This window comes from Heterodontus francisci, chromosome 13, assembly GCF_036365525.1.
Source record: "Heterodontus francisci isolate sHetFra1 chromosome 13, sHetFra1.hap1, whole genome shotgun sequence".
Lineage (NCBI taxonomy): Eukaryota > Metazoa > Chordata > Chondrichthyes > Heterodontiformes > Heterodontidae > Heterodontus > Heterodontus francisci.
In genome coordinates this window covers 54,943,920-54,957,699 of record NC_090383.1, presented here as the reverse complement: position 1 = coordinate 54,957,699, position 13,780 = coordinate 54,943,920, and the positions used below count along the sequence as shown (strand labels likewise).

General features: G+C 41.7%; 1 protein-coding gene across 6 annotated transcripts in view; it reads right to left on the bottom strand.

The window, feature by feature from the left end:
* Positions 1–13,780, bottom strand: part of si:ch211-130h14.4 (uncharacterized) — a 383,330-nt gene that overhangs the window by 274,517 nt on the left and 95,033 nt on the right. For all 6 annotated transcript variants that reach the window (XM_068044838.1, XM_068044843.1, XM_068044842.1 and 3 more), the window contains 3 exons: positions 10,501–10,599; positions 8,449–8,587; positions 4,451–4,545 (listed from right to left, as the gene is read on the bottom strand). In XM_068044838.1, coding sequence (XP_067900939.1) covers positions 4,451–4,545; positions 8,449–8,587; positions 10,501–10,599 — 333 coding nt within the window. The remainder of the gene's footprint in view (positions 1–4,450; positions 4,546–8,448; positions 8,588–10,500; positions 10,600–13,780) is intronic.

The window sequence follows — 13,780 nt, the reverse complement described above, 5'->3', positions numbered from 1 at the left end:
ATAAGGTGATCTCTCTTCCCCTCCTGAAGACACCAGTACAGACTGAGGCAAAGTTCCTCCTGTCCTCCAATACTATGTGTGAACCTTGACATGTGACCGTCATAAAACTTTTTGGCCATAGAGCGCATCATAATTGAACGCAATCCTGTTCTTGCTGACACCCAGGCTCACATAGAACGTCTAGTATGAGTCAGTAACAAATCCAAAACGATTCTTTGCCTTCTTTTGCCCAGGGTGCTGGGTATCCCCAATGTCACCCTGCTTGAAAAATAATTTGGCACAAATCAGGATTGAATCCAGAACCTTCCTGATCTGTACAGCTGAATTTCACACTAACCAGTACACTGATCAACAGAGTCATCAGGAGAACCTCTTCCTTCTGGTTTTACATATGTACACCATTGAAAAGGCTAATATGCTGAAGCTGAACATAACATTTCTGGGTTTAGTGACACCTTTAAATCCTCCATCCTGTATTGTGAATAACTTCAAAAGCTGACAGGCAATTTATTTATACAATGTCATGCAATGAGAAGAAGCACAGTACCAAGGGGTTGAATTTCTGCAGGGGCTTTCCCAATTGTCATAACTTGGATGGAAGATCGATGGAAACCCTGGGGAAAGGATGCTAACAGCGTTTATGCCATTTCTCTGGAGTTTCCGCAGACCGTCTGCTAAAATTACGACGGAGGAGCAAGAGAACCTCCACAGGTCCCCCGCCCAAATCTCCGACCATTTACGCTGACTTCACCTAAAGTCTCTAGCTAGCAGTGAAGACCTGCGGCCAACATGTGCTGCACATATATTCCAATACTGTGTTCATTTTACTTTCTTCCTTCAACACGTCTCCCTTTTTTGTGCTTTCCATCCTGAATATGTGTTTCATATTGGCATACGTGGCTAGATTCACTGAACCCTGTGGTCCAACGGTAAGCCAGACACAGAGGATTGCTGCGACAAAGTTGTAACCCAAACTCCAATTCACATTCCATTCCCGCAGAGCACAAGATCAGAGAATATGCCCTATGGTTCCAAGAGCCCTCCAATACCTCACTTAAATGGGCATGCTTCATAATTGAGTCCAGACAATGTATGTATTTGACCTATTTGATCTCAGACGGTCATCACAGCTAAAGACTAATATTAACTCACCTGATGGCAAAAGAAGCAGAGGGGAGATTAGGAGAATTTTTTTTCCCACAGCAAATTGCTATGATCTGGAATGCACTGCCTGAAAGGTGATTCAATAGTAACTTGAAAATGAAATTAGACATATATTTGAAACAGAAAAACTTGCAGGGCTGTAGGAAAAGAGCAGGGGAGTGGGACTAACTGGATAGCTCTTTCAAAGAGGCACGATGGGTGGAATGACTTCCTTCTGTGCTGTACCGTTACATGACTAACATTTGTGAAATGCAGCAGATCAAATACTATTGGGCAATCATTTCTATACTTTGAGAAAAGTTGATTAGTTTTATAAGCAATGATGCTGAAGTATAAAACATAACTCTCTCTGGGTAGGTCTACAAAAAAAAACTGTAACTTTGTAGGAATTGCTCTGGAAGTTTGTCTTCCAGTTGATCTTGTTCCTAATCACATCCCATATTACAGATCAGAATGTGCTGTATACCAAACATCATTGCTTCACAGTGCAGTTCTCTGTAACAAAATTAATCTGGTGATAACAAAGCATTCCATGTTATCCCTACCTAAGGAATTGTAAAAAATGTATACAAAGAGTAAAATGAAGAGTATGGCAGAAAAAAATTCGTTATGAGCACGAAGTAGTCTTTTAATATTCTCAAAGTAAATAAAATGTGTAAATGTATTAACTACATTTGAAAATATATTTTAATGAAAAAACACAAAATAACTTTTAAAAAAATCATTAAGAGTGCAACATAAACGAAATCGACATATTTTGAGAAAATCAAACTCATATTAATAAGATAAAAAAAAGAAAAAAGACCAAAGAATTAAGAGTATACTGGTTTCTGTAATCTTAAATACAAAATTGAATTTAATATAATTTTGTGTTTTGTATGATAATTTTACTCTTTATCATTCAATGACTATAATTTCGGCTTATAAAACTTTATTGTGTGTTAACCACATTTAGAAAGATGACTTATTAAAATAAATTCCTGCGTAAGTGAATAAACTGCAGGAAAAACAAGTATGATGAAATAGATGAGTCTAATGTCACAAGACATCCACTGACTTTCTTCCAGATTATGCAGTACCCAAAGAAAGAATGTGCCGTGCAAATTAAACCTTTAACTGCCTTCAGCAATCACTTGACAAATTGAGCTAAGAAATATTGCCACGTCTAGTAGATTGGAAGACTGATGTTCAAGTCACACTGGTGTGTGAAGGGCCCAACCCTCCCCAACTCATCATCCAGGGCACAGCTGTTAGTCTGTACACAAGAAAATCAGGGCTGAGGTAAACCTGGAGTCATCCTTGACTTCCATCATTCATTCTTCCTCCTACTTCTCTTTCTAAACAAGCTTCCCTTCCCCCGTCACATCAATGTGGGAAAAACTGCTGCAAGAATATAAGCTACATCTCACATATGGTTATAAAAATTATAGCTCCTAAAACTGGAAAATATGTTTCTGCTGACTTAATAAAAACAGCACTTGAAAAACAAAGAGCATTGGTTAGTTCAGAAATACCTCAGCCTGCATAATATACTGCAATTCATTGTGGATACATATTCTACAATTATATCACATCGTCAAAAAATGCCGATTACTCTTTTTGGAACAATTTTACATTCTTCACACAGAAAAGAATATGACAGTACCATCAAAACTGATTTCCTTTGTTTGAAAATATACTCCGCCTACTGCGAAACCATTCTTGTCATTGACCTCTACTGTTTAAACTACATTTTTTCAATGACCTTTATATCTGCCCTGCATGCTGAGTTATGGTTCAAAACTATATAAGCACAAGGAACACAGACATATTGTAGTGGGTGCAAGCAGCATCAGGACACGAACACCTAATCACTGCAGACTGGAAACAGCGTACACCTTTCAAAGACACTTACAATTTATATTTGCACAAGGAAAGGATAAAGTTCCCCCAAATTAAATTGAAGTAAGTGAGTTTCTAAAGCATTTTTTCATGAATTCATCTGGTTCATATTGGTGATGTCATCATACTGGTATGTCTTAATTTTGTTTTTGTATATGAAATAGTATTTATAAAAGGACTATAAACATGGTAAAAGTCAACAGAAGCAGAGCACACACCAGAGAGGTTTAAAACAGGCAGCTACTATATTTCACCAAGTTCTGTATCTTTCTTTACATTCCTGTGGAAATAAAGCATCTTTCTGAAATAAAAGGCTGTAGGGCGGCACAGTGGCGCAGTGGTTAGCACCGCAGCCTCACAGCTCCAGCGACCCAGGTTCAATTCTGGGTACTGCCTGTGTGGAGTTTGCAAGTTCTCCCTGTGTCTGCGTGGGTTTCCTCCGGGTGCTCCGGTTTCCTCCCACATGCCAAAGACTTGCGGGTTGATTAGGTAAATTGGCCATTATAAATTGTCCCTAGTATAGGTAGATGGGAGGGAAATATAAGGACAGGTGGGGATGTGGTAGGACTATGGAATTAGTGTAGGATTAGTATATAAATGGATGGTTGATGGTCGGCACAGACTCAGTGGGCCGAAGGGCCTGTTTCAGTGCTGTATCTCTAAACTAAAACTAAACTAAACTAAACTAAATTGCATTGAATATTGGTGCATTTCAAAGAGTATGTTCCCCCAATTGACATCAATCTTGTTAATAAACTATCAACGCAAGGATCATAAAGAAACAACAGAGGACGGCTCCCCGATGACTTAATGAGTTTTACCTAGTGAATAGCTGAATCATGCAAGCCAGGAAGATCCCAGGGTCTCGACAACTGGCATCAAATCCCCTGAACTTGGAAAAGGGGAAAAAAAAATGAGCCAAGAATCCCACTCTTTATTGTTATCCAATGGAGAAAAAAATCAGTCAGGGTTCCCACTCCTGATTGCTATCCAGCATCTCAAGACCCCTGTTGAAAATGCGCATGTGTGGACACTGAAGCAGTGCAGGATCAGTTGTGATTCCCTCTCACAACCACTATCCTGCTGATAGTGAGCGTCAAAGCTCACATGTAAATAATAACCACTTGGGTACTTGTAGAACTGCAATTCAGCAAAGAGAGGAGAAAATTATCCAAAAAAAGTTGGCAGGGACAATAAAAAACAGAGCTTATGGGGCACATCAAATACTATAAACCATTTATATTGCCAATTGAAGACAATCAATATATTTATAATATAGGTTCTAATATAAACATTAACAAGTGAAGCAATCATATATGAATTTAATTTCCATGAATGAAAAGCAATGTAAATAATAAATTATGTCATAGTAATTGTCTCGATTAGACAGAGATAAATTGCTTACACTTGTGAGTTGGTTATTTTTCTTTCTGGCTACACATGGGCTTTTTGCTGGATCTTGCACAGGTCTATTGTTGAAGCGAGGTAATGGCCTATTCACTGTCAGCAAAAGAATAGAATTACAACAACATTTATATAATGCCTTTAACATAGTAAGACATCCCAAAGTGCTTCATAGAAATGTTATCAAACAAAATTTGACACCGAACCACATAAGCAAATATTAAGACAGATGACCAAAAGCTTGGTCAACGAGGTAGGCTTTAAGGAGCAGCTTAAAGGAGGAGAGGTAGAAATGCAGAATGGTTTAGGAAGGGAATTCCAGAGCTTAGGACCAAGGCAGCTAAAGGGGGAGCAATTAAATCAGGGATGTACAAGAGGCCTAAATTGGAGAAGCGCAGAGGTTTCAGAGGGCTGGAGGAAGTTAAAAGGAAAGGAAGGGGCAATTTGAAAACAAGGATGAGAATTTTAAAATCAAGGTGTTGCTTGACTGGGTGCCAATGTAAGAAAGTGAGCACAAGGGTGATGAGTGAGTGTGAATTAGTGTGAGTTAGGATATGAACAGCACTATTTTTGGATGAGTTCAAGTTTACAGAGTGAATAAGGTGGGAGGCTGTCCAGGAAAGCATTGGAACAGTCACGTCTAGAGGTAATAAAGATATGGTTGAGGGTTTCAACAGAAAATGACATGATGCAGGGGCGGAGTCGGGTGGTGTTACGGACTTGGAAGTAGGTGGTCTTGGTGATGGTAACTCAGCTCAAGGTCTGGTTCAGCCTCAGACAATGGCTTCGGTCTTCCCAATATTTAGTTGGAGGAAATTGCTGCTCATCGAATATTGGATGTCAGACAAGCAGTGTGATAAATCAGAGGCATTGGAGGGGTCGAGAGAGGTGCTTGTGAGATAGAGCCGGATATCATCAGTGTACGCGTGGAACCTGAAGTGATGTTGTCAAGGGGCCAAAGGTAGATCCTTAGGAGACACCAGAAGTAATGGTGTGGGAGTAGGAACAGAACCATTGGAGGTGATTCTCTGGCTATGACTAGATAGATAGGAATGGAACCAGGCAAGGGCAGTCCACCCAACTGGACAAAGGAGCAATGGAAGAGGATGGTGTGGTCAACTGTGTCAAAGGAAATCAGTGAAGATATCTCAGTGAGAAAATTTTTATGGTACTTGGGTGGAAGGTAGAGAATGAGGATTTTAAATGTGAGCAAAGCAAATTCTCAAAGGAGGAGATGGCACCAGAGAAGTAAAGGGACAGGCAAAGGTGTGATTTGGTGATAAGAACCGCACCACCACCTCGATAGTATGGGCAGGGCAAGTGGTGGAAGATATTACCAGGAGGGGAGGCTTCAGTAAGGGGGAAGGCATATCACTACTCAGCCACGTTTCCAATTAGGTCATGATGTCGATGCAATCCGCAATAAGATTATGCGTGGCAAGGGCCTTGTTCACATGTGAATGGACATTCTGGATGGTGATGCAGAGAGGGGCGGTGAGAGCTGATCTGCTAGTAGAATCCATAGAGTCAGCAGTGGGAGGGGTGAGTTGGATGGGGAAGAGATTGGCAAGATTAGCACACAGCAGGCACGCTAGGTTGGAATGTTGGCAAGAGAGTAGGATGGAGCAGTTGGGGGTTGCTGCTCATAAGGAGGTAATGCCAAGTGCCTCGGTGGGCCCTTTAGAGAACATAGGAACATAGGAAATAGAGGCAGGAGTAGGCCATTCGGCTCCTTGAGCCTGCTCCACCATTCAACTAGATCATGGCTGGTCTTCTATCTTAACGCCATTTCCCGCACTATCCCCATATCCCTTGATATCTTTAATATCTAGAAATCTATCGATCTCTATCTTGAGCATACTCAATGATTGAGTTTCCACAGCCCTCTGGGGCAGAGATTTCCACAGATTCACCACCCTCTGAGTGAAGAAATTCCTCCTCATCTCAGCCTGCCTCTTATTCTGAGACTGCGTCCCCTGGTTCTAGACCACCTCCCCCCACCGCCCCCGGCCAGCGGCAACACCTTTCCTGCATCCACCCTGTCGAGTCCTTGAAGAATTTTGTATGCTTCAATTAGATCACCTCTTATTCTTCTAAACTCTAGAGAATATGGACCCAATCTCCACAATCTCTCCTCATTGGACAATTCCACCATCCCAGGAATCAATCTGGTGAACCTTTGTTGCACTCTCTGTATGGTAAGTATATCCTTCCTTAGACAAGGAGACTAAAACTGTACACAATACTGCAGTTACGATCTCACCAAGGCTCTATACAATTACACCAAGACTTCTTTACTCCTGCACTCAAATCCTCTTGCAATAAAGACCAACATACCATTTGCCTTCCTCATTGCTTGCTGCACCTGCATGTTAGCTTTCAATGCCAGGAGAGGCACAGAGGGAAGCTATAGGTTTATCTAAGAGAAAGTCAAGCCTGGGACAGCGGCAGGAGAGTAGGAAGGACAAGAAGTGCTCTAGGGTTCAGGAAGGGATTTGGGAAGGCAGAGTAGCCAAGAGGAGAGAAATAAGAGGAAGCGTGTTGACAGGTGTGAGAAAACCGGCAGGGGTAAAGAGAAAAGAAGTAAAAATGGAATCGAGAAAAGAAGTGGAAATAGAAGCGATGGGCTCAGGTCCGGAGCAGCAACCAAAACAAGCACACGAATGGACACAGAGAAAACTCAAGTTACATAGGGTTCATATGTAGCAATTATCAGGATACTTATATTCTGTACTGAACAAGGAATAGGGAGGAGACAATAGGATGGAGTCCAGAGTTAAGGACAGAGATCCTGTGGTGGGATAATGGTGATGTAGGTAGGGTGGAATTGGCAGGGAACATCGATGAATGGTCATCCAAGTACGGAGACAGGTGTGGTGGAAGACCGAAGTCCAGAAGCTATTGGAGGATAGGGGTATTTCTATGCAAATCTCATTGAAACCCTGCATATCTATGCACCTATCTACATAAGCTTCAGCAGTGACAATAGCTGATATTGTGATTTTCTACGATCTTATGCATCCAGTATAGTTTTTAGGCTGGTAAAAAAGCTCTCAGCCACTACAGTTGCTTAGGCATGTAACCCTTAAAGCAACTCTGTCCCTAGAAGTAAGGGCCATGTGACTGGAGGGTAAGGAAGGAAGAATGGAAGAAGGATGGATGGTTGTGGGACTTGAATGCACATCCTTTTGACATAGAGGCAAGGCTGATACCTGACAATAAAAACATTAGATACATTAATGATGTGCCTATATTTTCTATATAGAATAAGGGAGCTCTTTGAACAAATGTAGCCCGTCCTCGACTTTTTTAGACCTTTCAAGTGATTTACTTGGGTAAGGTAATACATACGAACATACGAATTAGGAGCAGGAGTAGGCCACTCGGCCCTTCGAGCATGCTCCACTGTTCAATAAGTTCATGGCTGAACTGATTACTCCACATTTCCACCTATCCCTGATAACCTTCCACCCCCTTGCTTATCAAGAATCTATGTACCTCTGCCTTAAAAATATTCAAAGACTCTGTTTCCACCGCCTTTTCAGGAAGAGAATTCCAAAGACTCACGTCCCTCTGAGAGAAAAAAATTTCTCCTCATCTCCATCTTAAAGGGAGACCCCTTATTTTTAAACAGTGACTCCTAGTTCAAGATTCTCCCAAAAGGGAAAACATCCTTTCCACATCCACCCTGTCAAGACCCTTCAGGATCTTATATGTTTCAATCACGTCGCCTCTTACTCTTCTAAATTCCAGCAGATACAAGCCTAGCCTGTCCAATCTTTCCTCATAAGACAGCCCGCCCATTCCAGGTATTAGTCCAGTAAATCTTCTCTGTACTGCCTCCAACACATTTACATCCTTCCTTAAATAAGGAGACCAGTACTGTACACAGTACTCCAGATGTGGTCTCACCAATGTCCTGTATAGCTGAAGCATAACCTCCCTACTTTTGTATTCAATTCCCCTCATGATAAACCATAACATTCTGAATAACTCAACTTTTTGACTTTACGTCCTTGAGTTTTGTTTCAAACTGCGAAGCACGAGAATTTTGTTTTAGCAGGCGCCAGAATTCTTCATAATCTCCTCGGTTTTTCAAAGTCCCATTCTTGGCCAGTTGGTCCTGCAGTTCTACAATCTGAACAAAACGAGTTTGAAGAACAGGTTTTAACACAAAGTAACATCAGTTCCGGTATAAATCTCACTAATTTCTAGTGCAACACTTTGGCCCATTCTCACAAAGTCATTGACAATATTCAAGAGCTCACTGTCGTTTTTAAAATTTATTTGAAAACCATGCACTATTTTCATTCTTGCATGTACAGCTTTGTAGGAAAGATTATAACACTAACACATTTGACTGCTAATATAATGGCCAAAAACAGAAACAGTTATCTCAGCCTCTACAGCAGTGGCTCAGCAAGTTTAGTCACAAAGTAGTTGAGGCAAACAGACAAGCATGTTCCCAGACATGATCTCTGGTCTATACTGAGGTATATGCAGTGCTAGATTGGATGGTGAGTATCCCAGCTGAACCTGATGATATCCTCACCCTTGTTCTCACAGGTGCATATTCCAGCAATCTCAAATGTTTTGAGATTAGCTAAAGAAGCATGGGCCAGGGGTTGAACCTGGGGCCTCCTGGTCTTATATGGTTTAATACCACCTATGCATTGCATTTGCCAACTGAACAATTGGGGAGCTGGATGTACAGATTTGGTTTAACAATGAAAAATGTAAGGAAAACTATATAATCTTGATTAATATGGAGTTTGGAACTAAAACTGATGATTTGACTTTATTCTACACTAAAACTGAGCTCTCCTGATATTTGTGTGACATTTAGTACTTGAGAAATGCCAAGACCAGTGTCAGCCATTTATATAACAAGCACATTTAGATGTGATGTTGTTCATTGTCCCACTGCATTTATAAAACCAGTAGTAACAGGTAACTCCTTTCTCTGCATATATTGTCAGTGGCCAGCGTTGTTTACATTTATTTAAGCGTTATCCGTTTAACTGACTTTTTGTTTACGTCTGCTAAGATAGGCTGAAAGGTAGGCTGAGTGGGAAGGGGAATATGATGATTTGTACCCTTCGGAACTGCACATGAAATTTAGATTTTTAGTTTAGTTTAGATTTAGAGATACAGCACTGAAACAGGCCCTTCGGCCCACCGAGTCTGTGCCGATCATTAACCACCCATTTATACTAATCCTACACTAATCCCATATTCGTATCACATCCTCATGTGTCCCTATATTTCCCTACCACCTACCTATACTAGTGACAATTTATAATGGCCAATTTACCTGTCAACCTGCAAGTCTTTTGGCTGTGGGAGGAAACCGGAGCACCCGGAGGAAACCCACGCAAACTCAGGGAGAACTTGCAAACTCCACACAGGCAGTACCCAGAATTGAACCCAGGTCACTGGCACTGTGAGGCTGCGGTGCTAACCACTGCGCCACTGTGCCGCCGACATCGGGGCGGCACAGTGGCGCAGTGGTTAGCACCGCAGCCTCACAGCTCCAGCGACCCGGGTTCAATTCTGGGTACTGCCTGTGTGGAGTTTGCAAGTTCTCCCTGTGTCTGCGTGGTTTTTCTCCGGGTGCTCCGGTTTCCTCCCACAAGCCAAAAGACTTGCAGGTTGGTAGGTAAATTGGCCATTATAAATTGCCCCTAGTATAGGTAGGTGGTAGGGAAATATAGGGACAGGTGGGATGTGGTAGGAATATGGGATTAGTGTAGGATTAGTATATATGGGTGGTTGATGGTCGGCACAGACTCGGTGGGCCGAAGGGCCTGTTTCAGTGCAGTATATCTAAAATAAATAAATGATGCTTTTTGGTTTCTCTTGGCATAGATGAGTTTCCGAAATGAATTAAAGAAGAATTTAATAGAAACATTAATTTGGATGGTAAGGGTGCTAGAACTGTCTTTTGTGCTCCACTACCAACTTAGCATATGCTATTGAATAACAATTGTCTTTGAATAGATTCAAAGTTTTTGGTAAGGTGATACAAAGCAAAAGATTCATTACTCATACCATGTAAAAATGTGACTTTGGAATGGACTTGAGATATTTGATGTCATGGCAAAGCTGGGAGCATTCTGACTGCTGACCAAATAACCGCCTTGTGGTATTCTAAAAAAAGACAGATTGAAGAAGTTGTCAGTAGTTCTAGTAGCTGAGATACAAAGCACCGAGCAAATGACATGTAAACACTCAGCCACAGGAAGCCATTAACAACACTGGCCACCAATTAGGACCCAGCAGGTAACCTTAACACTGCCTGCTGATGCTGCTCCACCTCTTCTTCTTTGACATAACTCACCGTTTTAACTGAGGAAACAACAGGCTGTTTCATTTATCCAGCAATTTGTACCAAAAGATCCCTGCTGACAAGCCTATAAAACCGTTTGTAGTCCTTCTCTGCCTTCTTTTCATTGTGTGCCAATAATAAGCAGCAATTACTGGCTGCAAAACAATTCTGCTTCTGACAAGAAAAAGGGAAATGAAGATTCGGTAATGTCCTCGGACTTCTCTGAAGTTAGTTATGCAAAGTGCATGTCCTCCTTTTTTTTAGAAAATAAAACTACACTGTTTATTATCTGTCCAACTTCACCCCTTTACTTGATGCACTATTGTGGTTTGACAGCCAATTCATTAGATACAATTCTGATAGTTTTAACAATGGGTTAAATCTTTATTTTTACCTTAGATTTTGTCATAGTGTACCTGCATTTACATAGTGCTTATCATTTCAAGTCTTCCAAAAAAGAATGGATTCCACTTGGACTGCAGGGATTGCTGCTGCATAGGCTGATTTTCATTCGTTGAACAGTAACCTTATAATGACTCTCAGACAACAATTCCCAAATCACTAAATATTACAGGTTTAACATTTAGTTGTTACATTGTCTCTCATTTTAAAGGCAACAATTTGATGGAACAAGACCTTTTCATATTGTTATTAGAATCCTCTAATCATGCTGACTCTTGACAAAAGATTGGTGTTCAGCCCCCTTTTCAAGAAAGCAGGTTCCTTTTTTAATTCCGCAGACTGCTTCATCCATTAAACAAAGCAGTGTCAGCTTAAAGTTTGTTAAAGGTGTTACAGTTGTGCCTTTGATTCTGGAGTTGTGTATTGCACCTCAGACGTAGTCTGCATTCTATGCGCATTTGGGCATGACAGGATGCACTGTAGTGTCAAAGGACTGCATTACAATAACTTGGGAAGATAGGACTATCTGCTGCCCTCCAGTGTCAACAAAATGGAAGTGAATAACAGAAAAAATGTTGGGCTTCTTCATCTAATGCTAAAGCTGATTAGCATTGCTTCCAGGTTCAAATTGTTAATATTATGTGGTGGGCCATTATTCCTATCATTTGCAATGGCAAAGGATTTCCACAACACATTAATGTGTAAGAAACAATAATATCTTACTTTGCCATCAAACATCTACCAGTGAAATTTAATTGACTGGCTTCAGGCCACACATGTAGCAAATTGAGTTGATCATTCCTAAAAAAAAAAGCACTTTTTTGTTTTATCATTTTAGTTTAGTTTAGAGATACAGCACTGAAACAGGCCCTTCAGCCCACCGAGTCTGTGCCGACCATCAACCACCCATTTATACTAATGCTACACTAATCCCAGCATTCGCCAGAGCTGGCGGGCAGCCATAAAGACAGGGCTAAATTGTGGCGAGTCGAAGAGACTTAGTAGTTGGCAGGAAAAAAGACAGAGGCGCAAGGGGAGAGCCAACTGTGCAACAGCCCCGACAAACAAATTTCTCTGCAGCACCTGTGGAAGAGCCTGTCACTCCAGAATTGGCCTTTATAGCCACTCCAGGCGCTGCTTCACAAACCACTGACCACCTCCAGGCGCGTATCCATTGTCTCTCGAGATAAGGAGGCCCAAAAGAAAGAACACTAATCCCATATTCCTACCACATCCCCACCTGTCCCTATATTTCCCTACCACCTACCTATACTAGGGGCAATTGCTAATGGCCAATTTACCTATCAACCTGCAAGTCTTCGGCATGTGGGAGGAAACCGGAGCACCCGGAGGAAACCCACGCAGACACAGGGAGAACTTGCAAACTCCACACAGGCAGTACCCAGAATTTAACCCGGGTCACTGGAGCTGTGAGGCTGCGATGCTAACCACTGTGCCACTGTGCACTGGTGTTCTTTTCTTTTACTTTTTTCTCCTTGTGCCATGTGCCATTTCCCCACTGAATGGGTGGGCAAGGTGAGTTTCTCCCTGGCCTTTGCCAATGCTACTCTTAAGAACTCAGTATTGGGAACCAGTAGGTGCAAACCAATAACCCTCCATGGCAAAAATATAATCAGAGACAGCCTGATAGTGTAAAAAAAACAATTGGTGCCATTAGCAGCACTGAACCCCTCCTAATTAGGCAGTTACAATGGGCATTTCACTGATTCAAAAATGCTGCCAGTGCCAAAAAGTTTTCACTGACAGCATTTGTATCAGGTTTGCCAGTTTGATGCTGACTTCGACAGGCTTAGATACTGGGGACTGGGATTGGGAGAGAGCAAGGATGTCAGGCTGGGAGAAAATGGGGATGGGAGGACTGGCCCAGGAAGGAGCTGGAGACTCAGACTGGAATGTTGAGGAGTCTGGGGGCTGAGTCTAGAAATGAGAGGGAGCAGCGAATTAGCCTGGGACGGTATGGAGACTTTATGACTGAGGAAACCAAGGAACTGGGCCTTGAATTAAATATGTAGGCCGTGGGACAAAGACTGGAATTGTAATTTGGGTTGGGGAGGGAAACATTCAGTGCAGCACTGTGAGAGTGCTATGTTGCCAGAGATGCTGTCTTTTGGATGAGATGTTAAACTGAGGCCTAATCTACTGAGGTGAAAGATCCAATTGCACTTTTTGAAAGAAGAACTAATGAAAATAGATTGATTGGTTAGCCATCTCATTACAATCTGTGTTATTTCCACTTTACACTAGATCACTAGAAAATTTCTTGCTCTCATCTATACATCCCTTCATTCTCCTGCCAAATATCTTCAGCTATGCACACTGATCCTGACTTAGATCTTCTGTGCAACCCCCACACTCTGGTCTGATTATTAATAGCACATCCTTCAGTTCTCTTAACCCTGCTCTCTGAAACTATCAACCTAAACCCCTCCAGATCTCTATTCTCTCCTACTTTAAAAGTCTGCTGAAATTTACCTTTCTGGCCAGGCCTTCAATCACCTCTTAACTGTCCCCTTGGCAACCAAACCTGTCTTCCCCTCTGAGTAGACTTGTGACATTTTTCTGTGATAAAGTTGCTTATAC